This window comes from Coregonus lavaretus (assembly GCF_964263955.1).
Source record: "Coregonus lavaretus genome assembly, chromosome: 4".
Classification (NCBI taxonomy): Eukaryota; Metazoa; Chordata; class Actinopteri; order Salmoniformes; family Salmonidae; genus Coregonus; species Coregonus lavaretus.
The window spans coordinates 73,608,139-73,628,986 of NC_139991.1; the positions used below are offsets into that span (position 1 = coordinate 73,608,139).

Sequence of the window (20,848 nt, forward strand, 5' to 3'; positions counted from 1 at the left end):
TTCTTTCCTTGACGTATAGGATGTGCAGATTAAAAGTTTGTTCTCTTTAAAGTTTTAGAAAGATGTCCTCCCCAGCATTAAGCAATGGTCTTATGTTTTCTATAATGCCTTTACTTAAATCCAACAAGCTTTGTGTCGGCTAGTGAGAAGCACTCTTATTTGCTAAATTAAACCCCTTGACTGTATTTGTAGATAAATCAGTTATAATAATTTAAACCATAATGGAAGATACTTATAGAGTATGTCTTGAAATACATTATTAGGAAAGGGGGATACCTAGTCAATTGTACAACTGAATGCATTCAACTGAAATGTGTCTTCCGCGTTTAGCCCAACCCCTCTGAATCAGAGAGGTGCGTGTGGCTGCCTTAATCGACATCCACGTCTCTCTGACATTTACATTTACGTCATTTAGCAGACGCTCTTAAAGAGGTCAAATTCAATGACAGACTGCTGATAGGTGGCTTGTGTTATCAGACTGCTGATAGGTGGCTTGTGTTATCAGACTGCTGATAGGTGGCTTGTGTTATCAGACTGCTGATAGGTGGCTTGTGTTATCAGACTGCTGATAGGTGGCTTGTGTTATCAGACTGCTGATAGGTGGCTTGTGTTATCAGACTGCTGATAGGTGGCTTGTGTTATCAGACTGCTGATAGGTGGCTTGTGTTATCAGACTGCTGATAGGTGGCTTGTGTTATCAGACTGCTGATAGGTGGCTTGTGTTATCAGACTGCTGATAGGTGGCTTGTGTTATCAGACTGCTGATAGGTGGCTTGTGTTATCAGACTGCTGATAGGTGGCTTGTGTTATCAGACTGCTGATAGGTGGCTTGTGTTATCAGACTGCTGATAGGTGGCTTGTGTTATCAGTATCTGCTCTTTGTGTTCTGCACTCTTCCATATTTCCACAAGAGGGAGATATGTTTCAGCTCTGGGGGGGAAGTTCCCCTAGATGAGGATCTAGCATCAGCTTCCCCTCCCCCAAATCCTAACCTTACCCATTAGTGGGGGAAATGCCAAACTGACTCAAGATCAGTGTCTAGGTGCAACTTCACCCTCCACCATCTTGTTTCTTTATATACACTAGATAGCCAAAAGTATGTGGACACCCCTTCAAATTGGTGGATTCGGCTATTTCAGCCACACCCGTTGCTGACTGGTGTATGAAATCCTTAGGCCCCTTAGTTCCAGTGGAGGGAAATCTTAACGGTACAACATACAATGACATTCTAGACGATTCTGTGCTTCCAACTTTGTAGGAACAGTTTGGGGAAGGCCCTTTCCTGTTTCAGCATGACAATGCCCCCGTGCACAGAGTGAGGTCCATACAGAAATGATTTGACGAGATCGGTGTGGAAGAACTTGATTGGCCTGCACAGAGCCCTGACCTCAATCCCATCGAACACCTTTGGGATGAATTTGGAACGCCGACTGTGAGCCAGGCCTAATCGCCCAACATCAGTGCCCGACCTCACTAATGCTCTTGTGGCTCAATGGAAGCAAGTCCCCGCAGCAATGTTCAAACATCTAGTGAAAAGCCTTCCCAGAAGAGTGGAGGCTGTTATAGCAGCAAAGCGGGGACCAACTTTATTTTGCATGGGCTGTGTCTCAATCCATCACATCCGCCGATGTTCTACTAAGCTAACATATGGAAATGTTTTAAGATGGTCATACCAAGGATCATTTAGCTATTTGATTTAGATTTTTAGGACCCCTTTAGGTATACAAAATAAAATCAACATTTTTGGGGGGGCTATTAGCCCGTAGAAATACATTGAATGACAGATTCATACATGGAAAAACAGATGGTCAACAAAAAAAGAAGTTTGTTTTGAAGTGTCTGTCCTATATCTGAGAGATATAATAAAGATCAGGATTATTATATAAACATTTTTATTAAATTTTATTTAGCCCCTTTTTTTAGGCACTAAACCACTTCCATATATGATGTTTATTACTGTAAATGGAAACCAGTGGAAGTAGTAGAGTGTAGAAAACATGATCTAGACTGACCAGGTGAAGGCTAGGATCCCTTATTGATGTCACCTGTTAAATCCACTTCAATCAGTAGATGAAGGGGAGGAGACAGGTTAAAGAAGGATTTTAAAAAACTGATATCCAATTGGTAGTTACAGTCTCGTCCCATCGCTGCAACTCCCATACGGATTCAGGAGGGAGCCATGCGTCCTCCGAAACACGACCCTGCCAAGCTGCACTGCTTCTTGACACACTGCTCGCTTAACCCGGAAGCCAGCCGCACCAATGCATTGGAGAAAACACTGTACAACTGGCGACGACGTCAGCGTGCATGTGCCCGGCCCGCCACAGGAGTCGCTAGAGTGCAATGGGACAAGGACATCCCAGCCGGCCAAACCCTCATGATGCTGGGCCAATTGTGTGCCGCCTTTTTGGGGTCTCCCGGTCGCGGCCGGCTGCGACACAGCCAGGGATCGAACCTGGGTCTGTAGTGACACCTCAAGTGCCTCTGACCGCTGCACCACTCGGGAGGCCTAAAGAAGGATTTTAAGCCTTGAGACAGTTGAGACATGGATTATGTATGTGTGCCATTCAGAGGGTGAATGGGCAAGACAAAATATTTAAGTGCCTTTGAATGGGGTATGGTAGTAGGTGCCAGGCGCACTGGTTTATGTCAAGAACTGCAACATTGCTGCGTTTTTCCACGCTCAACAGTTTCAAGTGTGTATCAAGAATGGTCCACCACCCAAAGGACATCCAACCAATGTGACAACTGTGGGAAGCAGTGGAGTCAACAAGGTCCAGCATCCCTGTGGAATGCTTTCGACAGGGGGGTGCAACTCAATATTAGGAAGGTGTTCTTAATGTTTTGTCCACTCAGTGTATATCTGGACCAATACCCTGCGTAGCTATAGTTTTGCATGTCTGGAAAAGAAGAAGGTGATCTTTCCGAAAATGTCACAGTTTTGGTTGCTTGGTGAATTACAGTATTGGGAAAGACCAGAAGTGTATAGTCATGAGATGGCGTACTTTACTGTCATGTGCTGAATGGAGAACTATGTGTCCACCAGACCTGGGTTCAAATACTATTTGAAATCATTTCAAATACTTTATCTGTGCTTGGTTGAGTTTGCCTGACTCAATGGACAATTGAATAGTCTCAAAACTGTAAGTCCTGCTCATCTGGGACTCCAGGCAGGCCAGAGCAAACGCTCAAAGTATTTGAAATATTTCAAATAGTATTTGAACCCAGGTCTGGTGTCCACACAGTCAATCTGAAACGTAACAATGCCCAGCTGATGGCCAGTGGTACTTTACCCCAGAAAATCACCCAGGCTGCGTTCAGTACATAAAAACGTAATAGAACGTTAAATTGAGCGGAAACGGTGCTGTACTGAACGACCAGTTGAAAACGGGGTGGGGTTGGGGTTCAACATGTGGTTTTTGAAAAACTGTGGGGTTTGGGGTTGTGGGTTCAAAATGCACCACTGCCCTTTAAATATGTCACTCGTTGCTTCAAGCTACTCCTCGACACACCCACCGTACGGTGCAAACATATCTCAAAGTCTGTTCAAGAACGTACAAGAATGTTTTGGGAAAAGGTGTCATTAAGTACAAACTGTTCCGCAACATAGCAAACGTTCAAGCGAACTGAATACATTCCTGATTAGCAATTAATCCCATGATGAGATAGTTGTACAAGGTCTTATGAGTGAGCTCAACAAGGTCTTTCCTCCTGATTTGGCACCAAAGTCAAACTTGTGCCTCAAGCTGCGTCCCAAATCCCCTAAATATTGCACAACTTTTGTCCAGTAGTGCACTATGTAGGGCACAGGGTGCCGTTTGGGACGTAGCCCCTGTATTAGTGAAAAGGGGTGCAGTTTGGGACGTAGCCCCTGTATTAGTGAAAAAGGGGTGTGTTGTCTGTCTCCTACTTTATCACTTTTATCGGTTGTTCCCTTTTAATCCGAGTGATGCTGTACGATGAAGAACTGTAAGTCGCTCTGGATAAGAGCGTCTGCTAAATGACTAAAATGTAAATGTAAATGTAAGAAGTGTCCATTGAAGTGAGATTGAAGGGGTGCCCCAATCCTAACCTTAATCATTAGTAGGGAAAATGTAAAACTGATCCAGGATCAGCGTCTAGGGGGCAACTTCACCCTAAACACTGTAGCGCCATGGACAATGTTTTACTTCTTCTCTGAATTAATTACTATTAGAGAGCTGCTCCGGGGTCAGGTTGTCACCACACTTTCCAAACGATCAGCGTCTAGGGTAGCGCCATGGACAATGTTTTACTTCTTCTCTGAATTAATTAGCATTAGAGAGCTGCTCCGGGGTCAGGTTGTCGCCACACTTTCCAAAACCAAATAATTTTCTATACGTCACATGTTTGGTAAACAATATGTGGAGACTTACAGTGAAACCTATGGGCCCTTACGAACAATGCAGAGAGAAAGAAAAATGGAAAATAATAGAAAAGTAATAACAGGTAATAATAATAATAATAATAATAATAATAATAATAATAATAATAAAAGTAATAATAAATCATAATAAAAATACACAATGAGTAACTCTAACTTGGCTATATACACGGGTACCAGTTCACCTGGAGAAGATTGACCCCAAGAGACACATGTAAGAAGGGGTGTGTTATGATGAGCCTCTGTTGGTTGTCATGGACAAAGTGGAGGTTTTATTGGTAGAAACAGTAGGATAAATACACGCATTCGGAAAGTATTCAGACCCCTTGACTTTTTCCACATTTTGTTACGTTACAGTCTTATTCTAAAATGGAGTAAAAATAAATAAATAATAATCCCTCATCGATCTACACACAATACCCCTTAATGGCAAAGCAAAAAAAAAAGTTTTTTGTGTGCAAATGTATAAAGAAATACAAAACTGAAATATCACATTTACATAAGTATTCAGACCTTTTACTCAGTACTTAGTTGAAGCAACTTTGTCAGCGATTACAGCCTAGAGTCTTCTTGGGTATGACGATACAAGCTTGGCACACCTGTATTTGTGGAGTTTCTCTCATTCTTCTCTGCAGATCCTCTCAAGCTCTGTCAGGTTGGATGGGGAGCGTCGCTGCACAGCTATTTGCAGGTCTCTCCAGAGATGTTTGATCAGGTTCAAGTCCGGGCTCAGGCTGGGCCACTCAAGGACATTCAGAGACTTGTCCCGAAGCCACTCCTGCGTTGTCTTGGCTGTGTGCTTAGGGTTGTTGTCCTGTTAGAAGGTGAACCTTCGCCCTAGTCTGAGGTCCTGATCGTTCTGGAAAAGGATCAAGGATCTCTCTGTACTTTGCTCCGTTCATCTTTCCCTCTATCCTGACTAGTCTCCCAGTCCCTGCCGCTGAAAAACATCCACACAGCATGATGCTGCCACCACCATGCTTCACCGTAGGGATGGTGCCAGGTTTCCTCCAGACGTGACGCTTGGCATTCAGGCCAAAGAGTTCAATCTTGGTTTCATCAGACCAGAGAATCTTTTTCTCATGGTCTGAGAGTCTTTAGGTGCCTTTTGGCAAACTCCAAGCGGGCTGTCATGTGCCTTTTACTGAGGAGTGGCTTCCGTCTGGCCACTCTACCATAAAGGCCTGAGTGGTGGAGTGCTGCAGAGATGATTGTCCTTCTGGAAGATTTTCCAATCTCCATAGAGGAACTCTGGAGCCATATCAGAGTGACCATCGGGTTCTTGGTCACCTCCCTGACCAAGGCCCTTCTCCCCCGATTGCTCAGTTTGGCCGGGTGACCAGCTCTAGCAACAGTCTTGGTGTTTCCAAACTTCTTCCATTTAAGAATGATGGAAGCCACTGTATTCTTGAGGATCTTCAATACTGCAGATTTTTTCTGTACCCTTCCCCAGATCAGTGGCTCGACACAATCCTGTCTTGGAGCTCTACGGACAATTCCTTCGACCTCATGGCTTGGTTTTTGCTCTGAAGTCAAGGGGTCTGAATATTAGGTTGGAAAAAATACTTGTGTCACGCACAAAGTAGATGTCCTAACCGACTTGCCAAAACTATAGTTTGTTAAAAAGACATTTGTGGAATGGTTGAAAAACCAAGTTTTAATGACTCCAACCTAAGTGTATGTAAACTTCCGACTTCAACTGTAAATCTTTATGATTCTGGGGGTCAATTACCTTATGTCAAGCCATGGAAATGTGAAAAGAGACCGGGTTTGCCGTTTGTGAAGAGAATTAAGACTGTTATTCTGTCAAGACACGAGGAGCCAGTATGACAAGGACAGCTGGAGCACATCTGATTGGTAGGGCTCAGCATGAATAGTAATTGAAAATGCTGAAAATCATCTCCATTAAAGTGAGATGAGAAAATGATGTTATTATAGCTATAATGTGATCCATTTTAGTCCGATTAATATTGTAAGGCCAAATATTGATAAGATAAGACAGATATTGCGCACTTCTCGCAAGCTGTTATTTCGGTCCCAAGACTGTGTTACTCCCGCCCCACCGGCAGGTAGAAAAGTAACGTTGCGGTAGTTCTGTTCTAGGTCTATTTAATTTCAACTCATTCATAAGGAAATTACAGTTGCTAATGGTAGAGGACATATTGCTTGTCATAAAATATGGTGTCTCTAGCTCTATCCATCTCTGAGTAATTAGGGAATAAACTAAAAGTGTTACTTTCATCCCGGTTCTTCCCTACATATAACTAGGAATAAAGTGACTGCAACAGGATAGATAATAAACAGCAGCAGCGTATGTGATGAGTCAAAAAAGTTAGTGCAAAAAGGGTCAATGCAGATATTCAGGGTAGCTATTTGGTTAACTATTTAACTAACTATTTAGCAGTCTTGTGGCTTGGGGGTAGAAGCTGTTCAGGGTCCAGTTGGTTCCACACTTGGTGCATTGGTACCGCTTGCCATGGGGTACCTGAGAGAACAGTTTATAACTTGGGTGGCTGGAGTAGGACAATTTTTAGGGCCTTCCTCTGACACCGCCTGGTTTAGAGGTCCTGGATAGCAGGGAGCTCGGCCCCAGTGATGTACCTGGCATTACGTACAACCCTCTGTAGCACCTTGCGGTCGGATGCCAGCAGTTGCCATACCAGGCGGGGATGCAGCCAGTCAAGATGCTCTCAATGGTGCAGCTGTAGAACTTTTTGAGGATCTGAGGGCCCATGCCAAATCTTTTCATCCTCCTGAGGGGTAAGAGGCATTGTCGTGCCCTCTTCACGACTGTGTTAGTGTGTGTGGACCATGATAAATCCTTAGCGATGTGGATACCGAAGAACTTGAAGCTCTCGACCCACTCCACTACAGCCCCGTCGATGTGAATTGGGGTGTGCTCGGCCTTCTGTTTCCTGCAGTCCATGATCAGCTCCTTTGTCTTGCTGACGTTGAGGGAGCGGTTGTTGTCCTGGCACTACACTGCCCGGTCTCTGACCTCCTCCCTATAGGCTGTCATTCCCAATGATGGAGATCAATGTGCTCTTGGAAAATTTCAACACTCTAGAAATAGTTTTATACTCTTCCCCAGATATATGCCTCATCACAATTCTATCTTGGAGACCTCCGGACAGTTCCTTAGACTTCATGGTTTAGTTTCTGCTCTGAAATGCACTGTCAACTGTGGGACCTTATATAGACAGGTGTGTTTCTTTCTAAATCATGTCCAAACAATTGAATTGGCCACAGGTGGACTCCAATCAAGTTTTACTGACATCTCAAAACGATCAAAGGAAATTGGATGCACCTGAGCTCAATTCGGAGTGTCACAGCAAAGGGATGTGAATACTTAAATAAATAAGATATTTTTGTATTTCATTTCCAATAAATGTTCACTTTGTCATTATGGGATATTGTGTCTGAATGGGATACATTTTGAATTCAGGCTTTAACCAGTGGCGTGCATTCATGGATGCCAATGGAAGCCAGGCTTCCACCAAAAATGTTCCACGAAGAAAAGACACAAATATTCTATAATATATTTTTCTTCTCACTGTGTTGTCATAATTTTCCTTCAATTCGCAAGAGGCTGAGTGTATCTCACCGGCGAAAGCATCCGAGCGAGCGAAACAGCGCCACCCCCCTTCTCTGTATGTTATGGGTATGCTTGTCATTGGCAAGGACTAGGGAGTTTTTTAGGATAAAAATAAACGGAATAGAGCTAAGCACAGGCCAAATCCTAGAGGAAAACCTGGTTCAGTCCATGGCCGCGGGAAGATGTTTTCAAATAAAATAAAATAAAATTGTATTGGTCACATACACATATTTAGCAGGTATTATTGCGGGTGTAGCGAAATGCATGTGGGGGGTGCCATCTATCTGATGCTGTCTGGTCATAATGAGTATGACATTGTTGCCACCCGTAGCATTAAATGCAAGGGAAGCCAGCGAGCATTTGGCTTCCCTTGATAAATAAAGTCTAGGGAAGCCAGTTTGGATTTGGCTTCACTCCTATCACAGAGAAATGCGTCATTGACAGAAACAACTTGAATTGTTGCATCTTGTTGTGTTGTGTCTAGCTCTTTCCTAAATTAGCCATGGATGGAGATAGGGATTTGGACTTGTGGTTTTACTTAATTCTACGTACTGGAGATTATAAAGGCGATTTTGATCAATCCATAAAATACATTGTGCCCCTGGACTGAGAGGATGGAAGTTCAATATGTAGCTAGATGTAGTAGGTTAATGTTAACTAGCTAACGTTGCCCATGAAAGGAAGGTAGGCTAGCGAGCAAGCATTTTAGCCAGATAGCCTAGGAAAACAAAAAATAAAAAGTGTGTACTGTATGACAGAGTCATTGACCGTTTCATCAACATGAAAGAGATGAGGATGGCATTGGCGTTTTTCTACATGTAGGGTGAGTCAACATGTTTTTTCTACTTGTACAAACACACACACACAAATAGAAATCAGATACATGTACAGCCACATATATTTAGCTTACGTTAATTGGATTAAATTGCTTCTGGTATCTTTTAGTTGTCACTGTTATACTAAGCAGAGGTGATTTGATGATGTTGAAATGTTAAAGTAGAAATTGTGCTGGAATAGTGGAGGCAGCTCCTGTTTTCTTTACGACTTGCAGTAACACTCCGTGGAACTAAATCAATAGTTGTTTAGTAGTCTGAAAATATGGACTTTCTTGACCATGCTGTAGGTCATGTAACTGTTTGTTACATGCAATATGCTCCTCATGAGAGCCAGTTTCATCATAGCGCTTGATGGTTTTTGCGACTGCGCTTGAAGAAACGTTCAAAGTTCTTGACATTTTCCGGATTGACTGACCTTCATGTCATGAAGTAATGATGGACTGTCGTTTCTCTTTGCTTACTTGAGCTGTTCTTGCCATTATATGGACTTGGTCTTTAACCAAATAGGGCTATCTTCTGTATACCAACCCTACCTTGTCACAACACAACTGATTGGCTCAAACGCATTAAGAAGGAAATCAATTCCACAAATTAACTTTTAACAAGGCACACCTGTTAATTGAAACGCGTTCCAGGTGACTACCTCATGAAGCTGGTTGAGAGAATGCCAAGAGTGTGCAAAGCTGTCATCAAGGTCAAAGGTTGGCTACTTTGAAGAATCTCAAATATAAAATATATTTGGATTTGTTTAACACTTTTTTGGTTACTACATGATTCCATATGTGTTATTTCATAGTTTTGATGTCTTCACTATTATTCTACAATGTAGAACATAGTAAAAATAAAGAAAAACCCTGGAATGAGTAGGAGTGTCCAAACCTTCGACTGTACATTTAATATTCCGGCCTCTGACATTGCTCATTCTGATATTTCAGAATTCATGATTTTTTTCTGGATTATGTATGTATTGTTTGAAAAATTATTTTTTATTGGTAGATATTACTGCACTGTTGGAGCTAGAAACACAAGCATTTCGCTGCACCTGCGATAACATCTGCAGATCTGTGTATGCTACCAATACACTTTGATTTCATTTGATCTATTGGGCATAATGATGAAGGTGAATAAACAATTTTGAAACAATTAACGAAGCCTTTGTCTTAAAAAAATACCCACTAATCATTTAATACTGTATCTAAATCACATGTTATGATATTTTCGGACTGTCATATCTGTGAATGTCCTTATATGGAAACAGTCCTAACAAAAACAATATGTACTCTAAGTAAGCAAGCAACCACCAAGCAAAAAAAAAGCCTGCCTAACAAAGGGTTAAATGAGAACACCCTACATTTCACAACCACTGCTTTTTGCAGAAGTTGTTGGCACATATCTATTGTGTAAATAGTGTGATATCAGTTTCTCTTTCATCCTGAGCCTTTATAAGGAAAGCTGAAGTTGATTTGTTCACACCTTCAGAGACATAGGCCTTCTTTTCATCCAAACCATTAGACCTAGCTGTCTGTCTGTCCAGAATGAGAGCTGTTGTTGTTCTTCTGCTTGTGGCTGTGGCCAGTGCTAAGGTGTTTGACAGATGTGAGCTGGCCAGAGCGCTGAAGGCATCCGGGATGGATGGCTACGCCGGAAACAGCCTGCCCAACTGTGAGTGATAATAGACTCGATCATGGTCTTTGAGGATGGGTGTGTGTGTGTGCTCCCCAAAATATCTTACTATAGCTAACCTTACACTGAGGATAATGTTGACATCAACCGTGTGACTTTCTTTCCTCCAAGGGGTGTGCCTGTCCAAATGGGAGTCGAGCTACAATACCCAGGCCACCAACCGCAACACCGACGGCTCCACCGACTACGGCATCTTCCAGATCAACAGCCGCTACTGGTGTGACGACGGACGTACCCCGAGGGCTAAGAACGTCTGTGGTATCAGCTGCAGCCGTGAGTAGCCTGCATACCAAATGGCATCGCATACACAGTGCATTACTTTTCACCTGAGAAATGTGCCGGGTTGAGGGGTATTGGCCGTGTAACTGTATGAGGGGTTTGAGGAGGATCGTCCGAGGATGAGAAGGATGATGGTCCTCCTCAAACGTGTGTTTTATTGAGAGGCAGGTGCAGTAGCTTGTAAAGTGCACTAGAAACAGTGGCTTCAGAAAGTATTTGACTTATTCCACATTTTGTTGTGTTTCAGCCTGAGATTTAGTGTCACTGGCCTACACACAATACCCCATAATGTAAAAGTGGAATTATATGTTTTTAGAATGTTTACAAAATGTATTACAAATGAAAATCTGAAATGTCTTGAGTCAATAAGTATTCAACCCCTTTTTTATGGCAAGCCTAAATAAGTTCAGGAGTGAAAATGTGCTTAACAAGTCACATAAGGTGTGTGCAATAACTTTGTTTAACATGATTTTTGAATGACTACCACATCTCTGTACCCCACACATACAATGATCTGTAAGGTCCCTCAATCGACCAATGAATTTCAAACACAGATTCAACCACAAACACCAGGGAGGTTTTCCAATGCCTGGCAAAGAAGGGCAACTATTGATAGATGATTAAAAATAATAAAAAGCAGACATGGAATATATATTTGAGCATGGTGAAGTTATTCATTACATGTTGGATGGTGTATCAATACACCCATTCACTACAAAGATACAGGTGTCCTTCCTAACTCAGTTGCCGGAGAGGAAGGAAACCGCTCAGGATTTCACCTTGAGTCCAATGGTGACTTTTAAAAAGAGCGACTTACAGCTAGCCTGTATCCCTCATCCAGTTGAGTGGCAATGTTCACTCTCCCCAAAGCAGACAATCTCAAACAGCTATCCATGTCGGTCTTTGACAGCTCATGTTTCTTAATCTTTTCTGAAAGATGGTGCATGTCCGTTACACCAGTCGCTGTCCAAGCGGTGCTGTCTGCCGTGCCGCCTTCAGGGTGAAAGAGTAAGCAGGGGTAGCAGAAGACTGCATTAGCTACATCGCAGCCTGCTAGCCAGGTTTTTCGTTCGTACCAATTTTTGGAAAATCCTCGGGTGTAGGACTTTCCCCCTTTAGTAGAAACCTGTTGAATTATTAAATTTGGTCTGGGAGGTCCTAATTGTTTCGTTGCCAATTTATCTTGATTTGTTCGCCGACAAAAAGGAACTTCTTTCAAAGAGACAATCGAGTTGCAGTGAACGCTAGCCATCTTGACAGTAGTACGTGAATTGATTGACGCTGCTACCCGCTCTTTTCTTAGTTACGTTCATGGTTATGTTACATATGACGAAAGCGCGTAAGTGCAAGCCCTCCCGGAACCCATAGAGATCGTATTGAAAGCTCTGATATTTGAAAAAAAAAGATTTGACATGAGAGTCTATGAGAGACTTCTGGGGCGATTTTCAACCTGACTGAAATCGCCCCAAAAGGGGCGGGGCCATTTGAAGCACGACTTTAGCCTGATTGGACATTTAGTGGCAGATCAGACGTCTAGATTAGAACACTGATAACTACTGTTGCCGTGATATAATTGATTAGAAAAAAAATCCCTTCCTTTTCCCGTTTGGCAGTGCGTCGCCCATATCGCCCTAATGAACACACCGCCCCTGGTTTCTATGTTGGCCAGTGTGGTTCTCAATCAGAGGCAACGTGAATCAGCTGTTGCTTGTTGTCTCTGATTGGGAACCATACTTAGTCAGCCTGTTTCCCACAGTATGGTGTGGGATCTTGTTCCTTTTGGTTTGTGTTTGTACCGTAGGACTTCACGTATCGTTTGTTGTTTTGTTCGTGTAACATTAATAAAAGCATGTGCCTTGGTCCTCCTCTGTATACGACGATCGTGACAGTTGTGGCTTAAATCAGCATGAAAATTCATGACAAGACTTGAAAATGGCTATCTAGAAATTATTTAAATTTTTTACATTTGAGTCATTTAGCAGATGCTCTTATCCAGAGCGACTTACAGTTAGTGAGTGCATACATTTTCATACTGGCCCCCCGTGGGAATCGAACCCACAAGCCTGGCGTTGCAAGCGTCATGCTCTACCAACTGAGCTACACAGGGCCACCATACATAACCTTCCAGTTAGTGGAACTGAAACTACATAAAAAAATAAACAACGTTACCATGACTTATTGAAATCCATTTTTAAACCATGGCTTCTCTCTACTTGTACCACTCTCATGATCAGTAAAACAAAAACCAACAATGACAAAATGGCCAACATTCAACTTAATAAACAGAGCTTGAATAATTGTTTAAAGAATAATGTGCAGATATTGGACAATCCAGGTGTGCAAAGCTCTCAGAGACTTATGCAGAAAGACTCACAGGTGATTCTAACATGTATTGATTCAGGGGTGTGAATACTGTATTTCAGTTTCAATACATTTGCAGAAAGTTCTAAAAACATGTTTTCGCTATTGTGTGTAGATTGGTGAGAAAGAAATCTATATAATCAATTTTGAATTCAGGCTGTAACACAATCATATATGGAATAGGTCAAGGGGAATGAATACTTTCTGAAGGCACTGTAATGCTGATCTTACATAATTCTGATCTAACATTTGAATACAGTCAGAATTTGAATAAACAGACACCGGTGCTCCCTGACCCTGACCCTACTTACCTGCATTGTTTCATTGTAATCTGTTGTTGTTTTATAAAGCTTTCGGTTCCTCCTGTTTCCCGGACGGTACTATGACTAAAGGTTTTTCCCTTCCTCTTTCTTCTGACAGAGCTGCTAACTGATGACATCACAGTGGCGATCCGTTGTGCCAAGCGTGTTGTGCTGGACCCGAACGGAATCGGGGCATGGTAAGGTGGCAGGTTTCCCTGAAAGAACTATGTTACAACAAAAATTAAGTTACAAAATAATTAGCCATACTTTATGTTACCTGTAGCCCAATATCACAGTACAAGGCTAGGTATAAATGGGCTAACCTGTAACAAATTAGCTCTCACCTTTTAGAAGACCTAAAATGGTAAGAAATGCCTGTACTGACATACTTGTTACATGGTAATTATATAACTTATATACTCCCTTAAAATGACCCCGAATGAATGCCTGCATAATGTAAACCGTTTCCAAGTCTTCCAATTCCACACGATGTTCCGTTGTCTTATATCTGATATGTAATATCTATAAAGCAAAATATCAACATGATGGTGTGTGTCCATTTTAGGGTGGCTTGGCGCAATCACTGTCAGTATCAGGACCTGAGCTCCTACGTGGCTGGCTGTGGGGTCTGAGAACCTGCTGGAGCTGCTGAACACTTCTCAACCCATACTGAAGCAGACCTAATTGATAGGATGGATCTGTTCTGGACTATCCATCAGCATCTGCAGCTTTACCTTTAGCTACTACACGTCCACGTATTGAGACATTTTAGATTACAGAGTAGATGTAGTAAATGTTTTTTGTCATACCCGTGGTATACGGTCTGATATACCACGGCTTTCAGCCAATCACCATTCAGGGCTCGAACCACCCGGTTTATAATACAGAGTAGATCACTAATAATCTGTTTGTTTTTTTAAATGGAATGTGTCATCATATATACTGTTTAATATTACTTCATGTCAAATCAGTAAACAGCTCAACATGCTTAGCCATAAAAATAAAAAAAAGTTCATGTTTTATTTGTTGTTGGTGTTGTATAGCAATGATAGATAATAGAATGGTCTTATTATAGTCAAACTGTCGTGTCATTTATTATTAGTTTATTATTCAGCCAACATCATCATCTCTGAAATGGTGTAGAGCAGTATCACCAAAGAAACGAACAGTATCAAAACATACAACAAGCCCATAGCAACAATTCAAATCCTCCAGACAACTCCATCCACTCAAATTCCCATTCAATTTCCAGCTTCACATGGAATCCTTCAAAGGAACATCAAACATAACCAATATTAAAGGGATAGGTCACTCAAAAACTATGTTTTAGTATTTTGATCATAGGTTCACTGTTAATACAATCCCCCCAAAATCCCATTGTGCATGTCAGCAGTCAAGTTTTCAGTACAGAGTAAAAACTGTGATGATGATGTGTTTTGCATCATAACAAGTTTTTGAGTAAAGTGATCCTTTAACATGCTTTTGGTTAAACCAAACCAGAAGCTAGGACAGTAAAGGTTGGTTGCGATGTGAGGAGTATCCATCGAGCTCACATTCTGGTCTCCTCTGGTGGTCGATTCATGTAGTCCTGAACAGCTTGATGGTATGGCAGCCATTTCTTTGAGGATGCTTTTATAGACAAGATCCATCTGTGAACATGAACATCAGAATTGAGTAATTACCACAAAGTTATTTACAAACATACAGTATTATGTAATGTTGAAAAGCTGTGCTTTTATTCCTTCCTAAATCAATTTGTGTCATGTTTATTTGTCACGTGCACAGGATACAACCCACTGGGCAAAAACGGGTTAAATTAACATTGTTTCTACGTCATTTCAACAACAAAAAACGTTGAATCAATGTGGAAAACTGATTGGATTTGCAAAAAGTCATCAACGTGAGTGTCACGGTTTCGGCCGAGGCTGCTCCTCTTCCTTGTTCGGGTAGGCTTCGGCGGTCGTCGTCTCCGGAGTACTAGCTGCCACCGTTCTATGTTTCATGTTCATTTGGTTTTGTCTGTTCATAACACCTGTCCCTTATTTGTGTCTTAATTGTTTCCCTATTTAGTTTTGTGTGCTTGGGTCAGGTGTTATGCGTGATTGTTCATTGTCAGCCTGCCTCTGTGAAGTTTATTGTATTCTCTCGTTGTGTTTTCCCGAGAGCTCGCACTGCGTGCGCTTTTCTTGTTTTGACGCACTGTGTTTTGTGCGTAATTGTTTGCGCCACCCGGTTGGGTTGGCGACTCATTGTTCTCGTTGTTTTGGGAACATTACTAAAGACGGTTGAAGTCATCCTGGGTCCTGCGCTTGATTCCTTCCACTCACCTACACACACCATTCTGACAGAATCACGCATCCATCATGGAATCAGCAGGAGAGACCACGCCGACAGCCGAGATGGCTGAACGTCTTCGTGGTCAGGAGGACCGCATCAATCAGGTCTGTCACGCCCTGGAGGGGGTGATGAATACCCTGCACCGATGGGAGACCAGCGGGGTTCCCACACCTCCACGAACCGACCCAGCTCCATCGGTCAGCCCTCCTGTCTCATCTCCGGAACCAAGTGGGATTCGGCTCTCGCTCCCGAGGGCGTACGACGGCTCCACTGCCGGGTGTCAAGGGTTCCTGCTGCAGGTGGAGCTCTACCTCGCCACCGTACACCTGGCGCCCTCGGGACACGAGAGCGTCTCAGCCCTCATCTCCTGTCTCACCGGCAAGGCGTTGGAGTGGGCCAACGCCGAGTGGAGGAGAATGGACGCCGCTACCACGAACTATGCGGAGTTCTCCCGCCGCTTCCGTGCTGTGTTCGACCATCCACCAGAGGGGAAGGCGGCAGGGGAGCGGCTATTCTACCTCCGACAGGGGATGAGGAGCGCCCAGGACTTTGCCTTGGAGTTTCGGACCCTAGCGGCTGATGCAGGGTGGAATGAGCGGGCCCATATCGACCATTTCCGCTGCAGCCTCCGGGAGGACGTCCAGCGAGAGTTAGCGTGCAGGGACACTTCGTTGACTTTCGACCAGCTTGTCGACATGGCCATCCGGCTGGATACCCTGCTCGCCACCCGTGGGCGTCCCGGGAGGGGGGGTTCGCCCATTCCACTCTCCAGCACCTCCGAGCCGAGCCCTATGGAGCTCGGAGGTGCTGGCGCTAGGGAACTGAGGAGGAGGAGCCCGAGGGGACCCGGCCCTTGCACCAACTGTGGTCGTGGAGGGCACACCGCGGCTAGGTGTTGGGGCGGGTTCTCTAGTGAGGGAGAAGGCAGGTCACGCATTGGGGGGTCCACCCAGGTGAGTAGGCGCCCTGCTTACCCAGAGCTTTCTGTCGTGCACCTAACCTTGCCTGTTTGTTTCCCACAGGTTGCACCTCGTTCCCAGCATAAGGCGCTGGTAGATTCAGGCGCAGCTGGGAATTTTGTAGATCGCCAGTTTTGTATAGAGTTAGGGATTCCCCTCCTTCCAGTGGATAAGCCTTTCCCCGTCCATGCCTTAGATAGCCGTCCGTTAGGGTCTGGGTTGATTAGGGAAGTCACAGCACCCCTTCAGATGATGGCGCAGGAGGGTCATGAGGAGAGAATTCAGCTCTATCTGATTGACTCTCCTGCGTATCCGGTAGTGCTGGGTCTTCCCTGGTTGATGACTCATGACCCTATTATTAAGTGGCGAGAGAAAGCTCTTAAAGGGTGGTCTGCTCAATGTGAGGGGCGGTGTCTGGGTGTTTCCATAGGGGCGACCTCGGTGGAGAGTCCGAATCTAATGCCAGCACTGCAGATTCCCCCCGAGTATGAGGATTTGGCACTGGCGTTCAGTAAGACTAGGGCGGCGCAGCTGCCGCCTCATAGACGGGGGGATTGTGCGATAGATCTCCAGTCAGGAGCAGCTCTCCCGCGGAGCCATGTGTATCCCTTGTCTCAAGAGGAGAGAAAGGCTATGGAGACGTACATCTCTGAGTCTCTTAGACAGGGATACATACGGCCCTCCGTTTCACCCGCTTCCTCAAGTTTCTTTTTTGTGAAGAAAAAGGATGGAGGTCTGCGCCCGTGTATTGATTACCGCGGTCTCAATCAGATCACAGTGAAGTACAGCTATCCACTTCCTCTGATTGCGACTATGACGGAGTCACTGCACGGTGCGCAGTTCTTTACAAAATTGGATCTTAGGAGCGCATATAACTTGGTGCGCATTCGAGAGGGTGATGAATGGAAGACAGCGTTTAGCACGACTTCCGGACACTACGAGTATCTAGTCATGCCATATGGGTTGATGAATGCTCCCTCAGTCTTCCAATCCTTCGTCGATGAGATTTTCCGGGACATGCAGGGACAGGGAGTAGTTGTGTACATCGACGACATTCTGGTGTATAGTCCTACCCGTGCTGAGCATGTAGCCCTGGTGCGCCGAGTATTGAGGAGGCTGTTGGAGCATGACCTATATGTCAAGGCAGAGAAATGTCTGTTTTTCCAGAAGTCGGTCTCCTTTCTGGGTTACCAGTTATCTGCGTCAGGGGTGAAGATGGAGGTAGACCGGGTGTCAGCTGTGCGTAATTGGCAGACCCCAACCACTGTGAAGGAGGTGCAACGGTTCTTGGGTTTTGCGAATTATTACCGGAGGTTTATCCAGGGTTTTGGACAGGTGGCAGCTCCCATAACGTCTCTGTTAAAGGGGGGTCCGGTGCGCTTGCAGTGGTCAGCTGAGGCGGACAGGGCATTTGGGAGACTGAAGGACCTGTTTACCTCGGCGCCGGTGTTGGCGCATCCGGATCCCTCTTTACCGTTCCAAGTAGAGGTGGACGCGTCAGAGGCCGGGATAGGGGCCGTTCTTTCCCAGCGTTCTGGCACTCCACCTAAACTCCGTCCCTGTGCGTTTTACAGTAAGAAGCTCAGTCCGGCGGAGCGGAATTATGACGTAGGAGACAGGGAGCTGTTAGCCGTGGTACAGGCCCTAAAGGTGTGGCGGCATTGGCTCGAGGGGGCTCAACACCCTTTCCTCATTCTAACTGACCATCGTAACCTGGAGTACATCCGGGCAGCTAGGAGACTGAATCCTCGCCAGGCTCGCTGGACTATGTTCCTAGCCCGGTTTGTGTTTAAAATCACATACATCCCTGGGTCCCAGAACGGGAAGGCAGATGCTCTGTCTCGGCGGTATGACGCAGAGGAGAGGTCAGTTGAGTCCACGCCCATACTACCGGAGTCCTGTCTGGTTGCTCCGGTGGTGTGGGAGGTTGATGGTGAGATCGAGCGGGCGTTACACACCGACCCGAGTCCTCCACAGTGTCCTGTGGGTCGGACGTACGTTCCGCTCGAGGTACGCGATCGCCTCATTTGTTGGGCTCATACGTCCCCCTCCTCTGGCCATCCGGGTATCGGCCGGACAGTGCACTGCCTGAGCACGAAGTACTGGTGGCCAACGTTAGCTAGGGATGTGAGGATTTATGTCTCCTCCTGTTCGGTGTGTGCCCAGTGTAAGGCGCCCAGACATTTGCCCAGGGGTAAGTTACAACCCCTGCCTATTCCACAACGACCCTGGTCCCACCTCTCGGTGGATTTTGTTACCGACCTTCCCCCCTCACAGGGGAACACTACCATCCTGGTCGTTGTGGATCGGTTCTCTAAGGCCTGTCGTCTCCTTCCCATGCCGGGTCTACCCACTGCCCTACAGACCGCAGAGGCTCTGTTCACCCATGTCTTCCGGCACTACGGGGTACCCGAGGATATAGTGTCTGACCGAGGCCCCCAGTTCACCTCTAGAGTGTGGAGAGCATTTATGGAACGGTTGGGGGTTTCGGTAAGCCTTACCTCGGGTTACCACCCGGAGAGTAATGGGCAGGTTGAACGTGTCAACCAGGACGTGGGTAGGTTTCTGAGGTCATACTGTCAGGGCCGGCCGGAGGAGTGGGCGAGATATGTGCCCTGGGCCGAGATGGCACAGAACTCTCTTCGCCACTCCTCCACCCAACTAACCCCTTTTCAGTGTGTATTAGGGTACCAGCCGGTTCTGGCACCATGGCATGAGAGCCAGATCGAGGCCCCCGCTGTGGATGAGTGGGTGCGGCGCTCGGAAGAGACGTGGGACGCTGCACACGTCCATCTGCAGCGTGCCATACGTCGACAGAAGACGAGCGCCGACCTACACCACAGTGAGGGGCCAGTGTACGCACCTGGAGATCGAGTCTGGCTCTCAACCAGAAACCTGCCCCTCCGCCTGCCCTGCCGGAAGCTGGGTCGGCGGTTTGTGGGGCCATTTAAAGTCCTGAGGAGATTGAACGAGGTGAGTTATAGGTTAGAACTACCTGTTGATTACAAAAATATTAACCCCTCGTTCCATGTGTCTCTCCTCAGGCCGGTGGTAGCTGGTCCACTCCAGGACTTTGAGATTGAGGAGACTCCTCCGCCCCCGTTGGACATCGAGGGGGCTCCGGCGTACACCGTGAGGTCCATCCTGGATTCTAGGCGCCGGATGGGGGGTCTTCAATATCTCGTGGAGTGGGAGGGGTACGGTCCGGAGGAGCGGTGCTGGGTGCCAAGGAGGGACGTATTAGACCAGTCCCTACTGACCGATTTCCATCGGGGTCATCCTGCGCGCCCTGCTCCGCGTCGTCCGGGTCGTCCCCGAGCTCCGGGTCGGCGCACGGCTGGAGCCGCGCGTCAAGGGGGGGGTACTGTCACGGTTTCGGCCGAGGCTGCTCCTCTTCCTTGTTCGGGTAGGCTTCGGCGGTCGTCGTCTCCGGAGTACTAGCTGCCACCGTTCTATGTTTCATGTTCATTTGGTTTTGTCTGTTCATAACACCTGTCCCTTATTTGTGTCTTAATTGTTTCCCTATTTAGTTTCGTGTGCTTGGGTCAGGTGTTATGCGTGATTGTTCATTGTCAGCCTGCCTCTGTGAAGTTTATTGTATTCTCTCGTTGTGTTTTCCTGAGAGCTCGCACTGCGTGCGCTTTTCTTGTTTTGACGCACTGTGTTTTGTGCGTAATTGTTTGCGCCACCCGGTTGGGTTGGCGACTCATTGTTCTCGTTGTTTTGGGAACATTACTAAAGACGGTTGAAGTCATCCTGGGTCCTGCGCTTGATTCCTTCCACTCACCTACACACACCATTCTGACAGTGAGGACGTTTTATCTTTTGTTCTACCACCTTTTAACCTAAATCCAATGACATGGTGAGATGTTTTGTTGATTTCACGTTGAATTCACATTAGTTGACAACTCAACCAGATGTTAATCAAAACTAGACGTTGAAATGACGTCTGTGCCCAGTGGGAACAGATTTAAACAGTACAGTGAAACGCTTACTTAAAATGTGCCAACATATGTCAAATGTGTCAACATCTCACCGTTTGTTTTCCATGGGGTTTTCAGCACAGAGATAGAAGGTTTTGAACTCATCCGAAG

The 20,848-nt window shown here is 45.4% G+C and overlaps 1 protein-coding gene across 1 annotated transcript; it reads left to right on the forward strand.

Moving 5' to 3' along the window:
* Window positions 1–10,195: 10,195 nt before the first annotated feature.
* Window positions 10,196–14,480, forward strand: LOC311127904 (lysozyme C II). The gene is made up of 4 exons (XM_084159803.1): window positions 10,196–10,495; window positions 10,628–10,789; window positions 13,577–13,655; window positions 14,024–14,480. The coding sequence occupies exons 1-4, from the start codon at window positions 10,369–10,371 to the stop codon at window positions 14,088–14,090; spliced, it is 435 nt and encodes a 144-aa protein (XP_084015929.1). The 5' UTR covers window positions 10,196–10,368; the 3' UTR covers window positions 14,091–14,480.
* The last annotated feature ends 6,368 nt before the right edge of the window (window positions 14,481–20,848 follow it).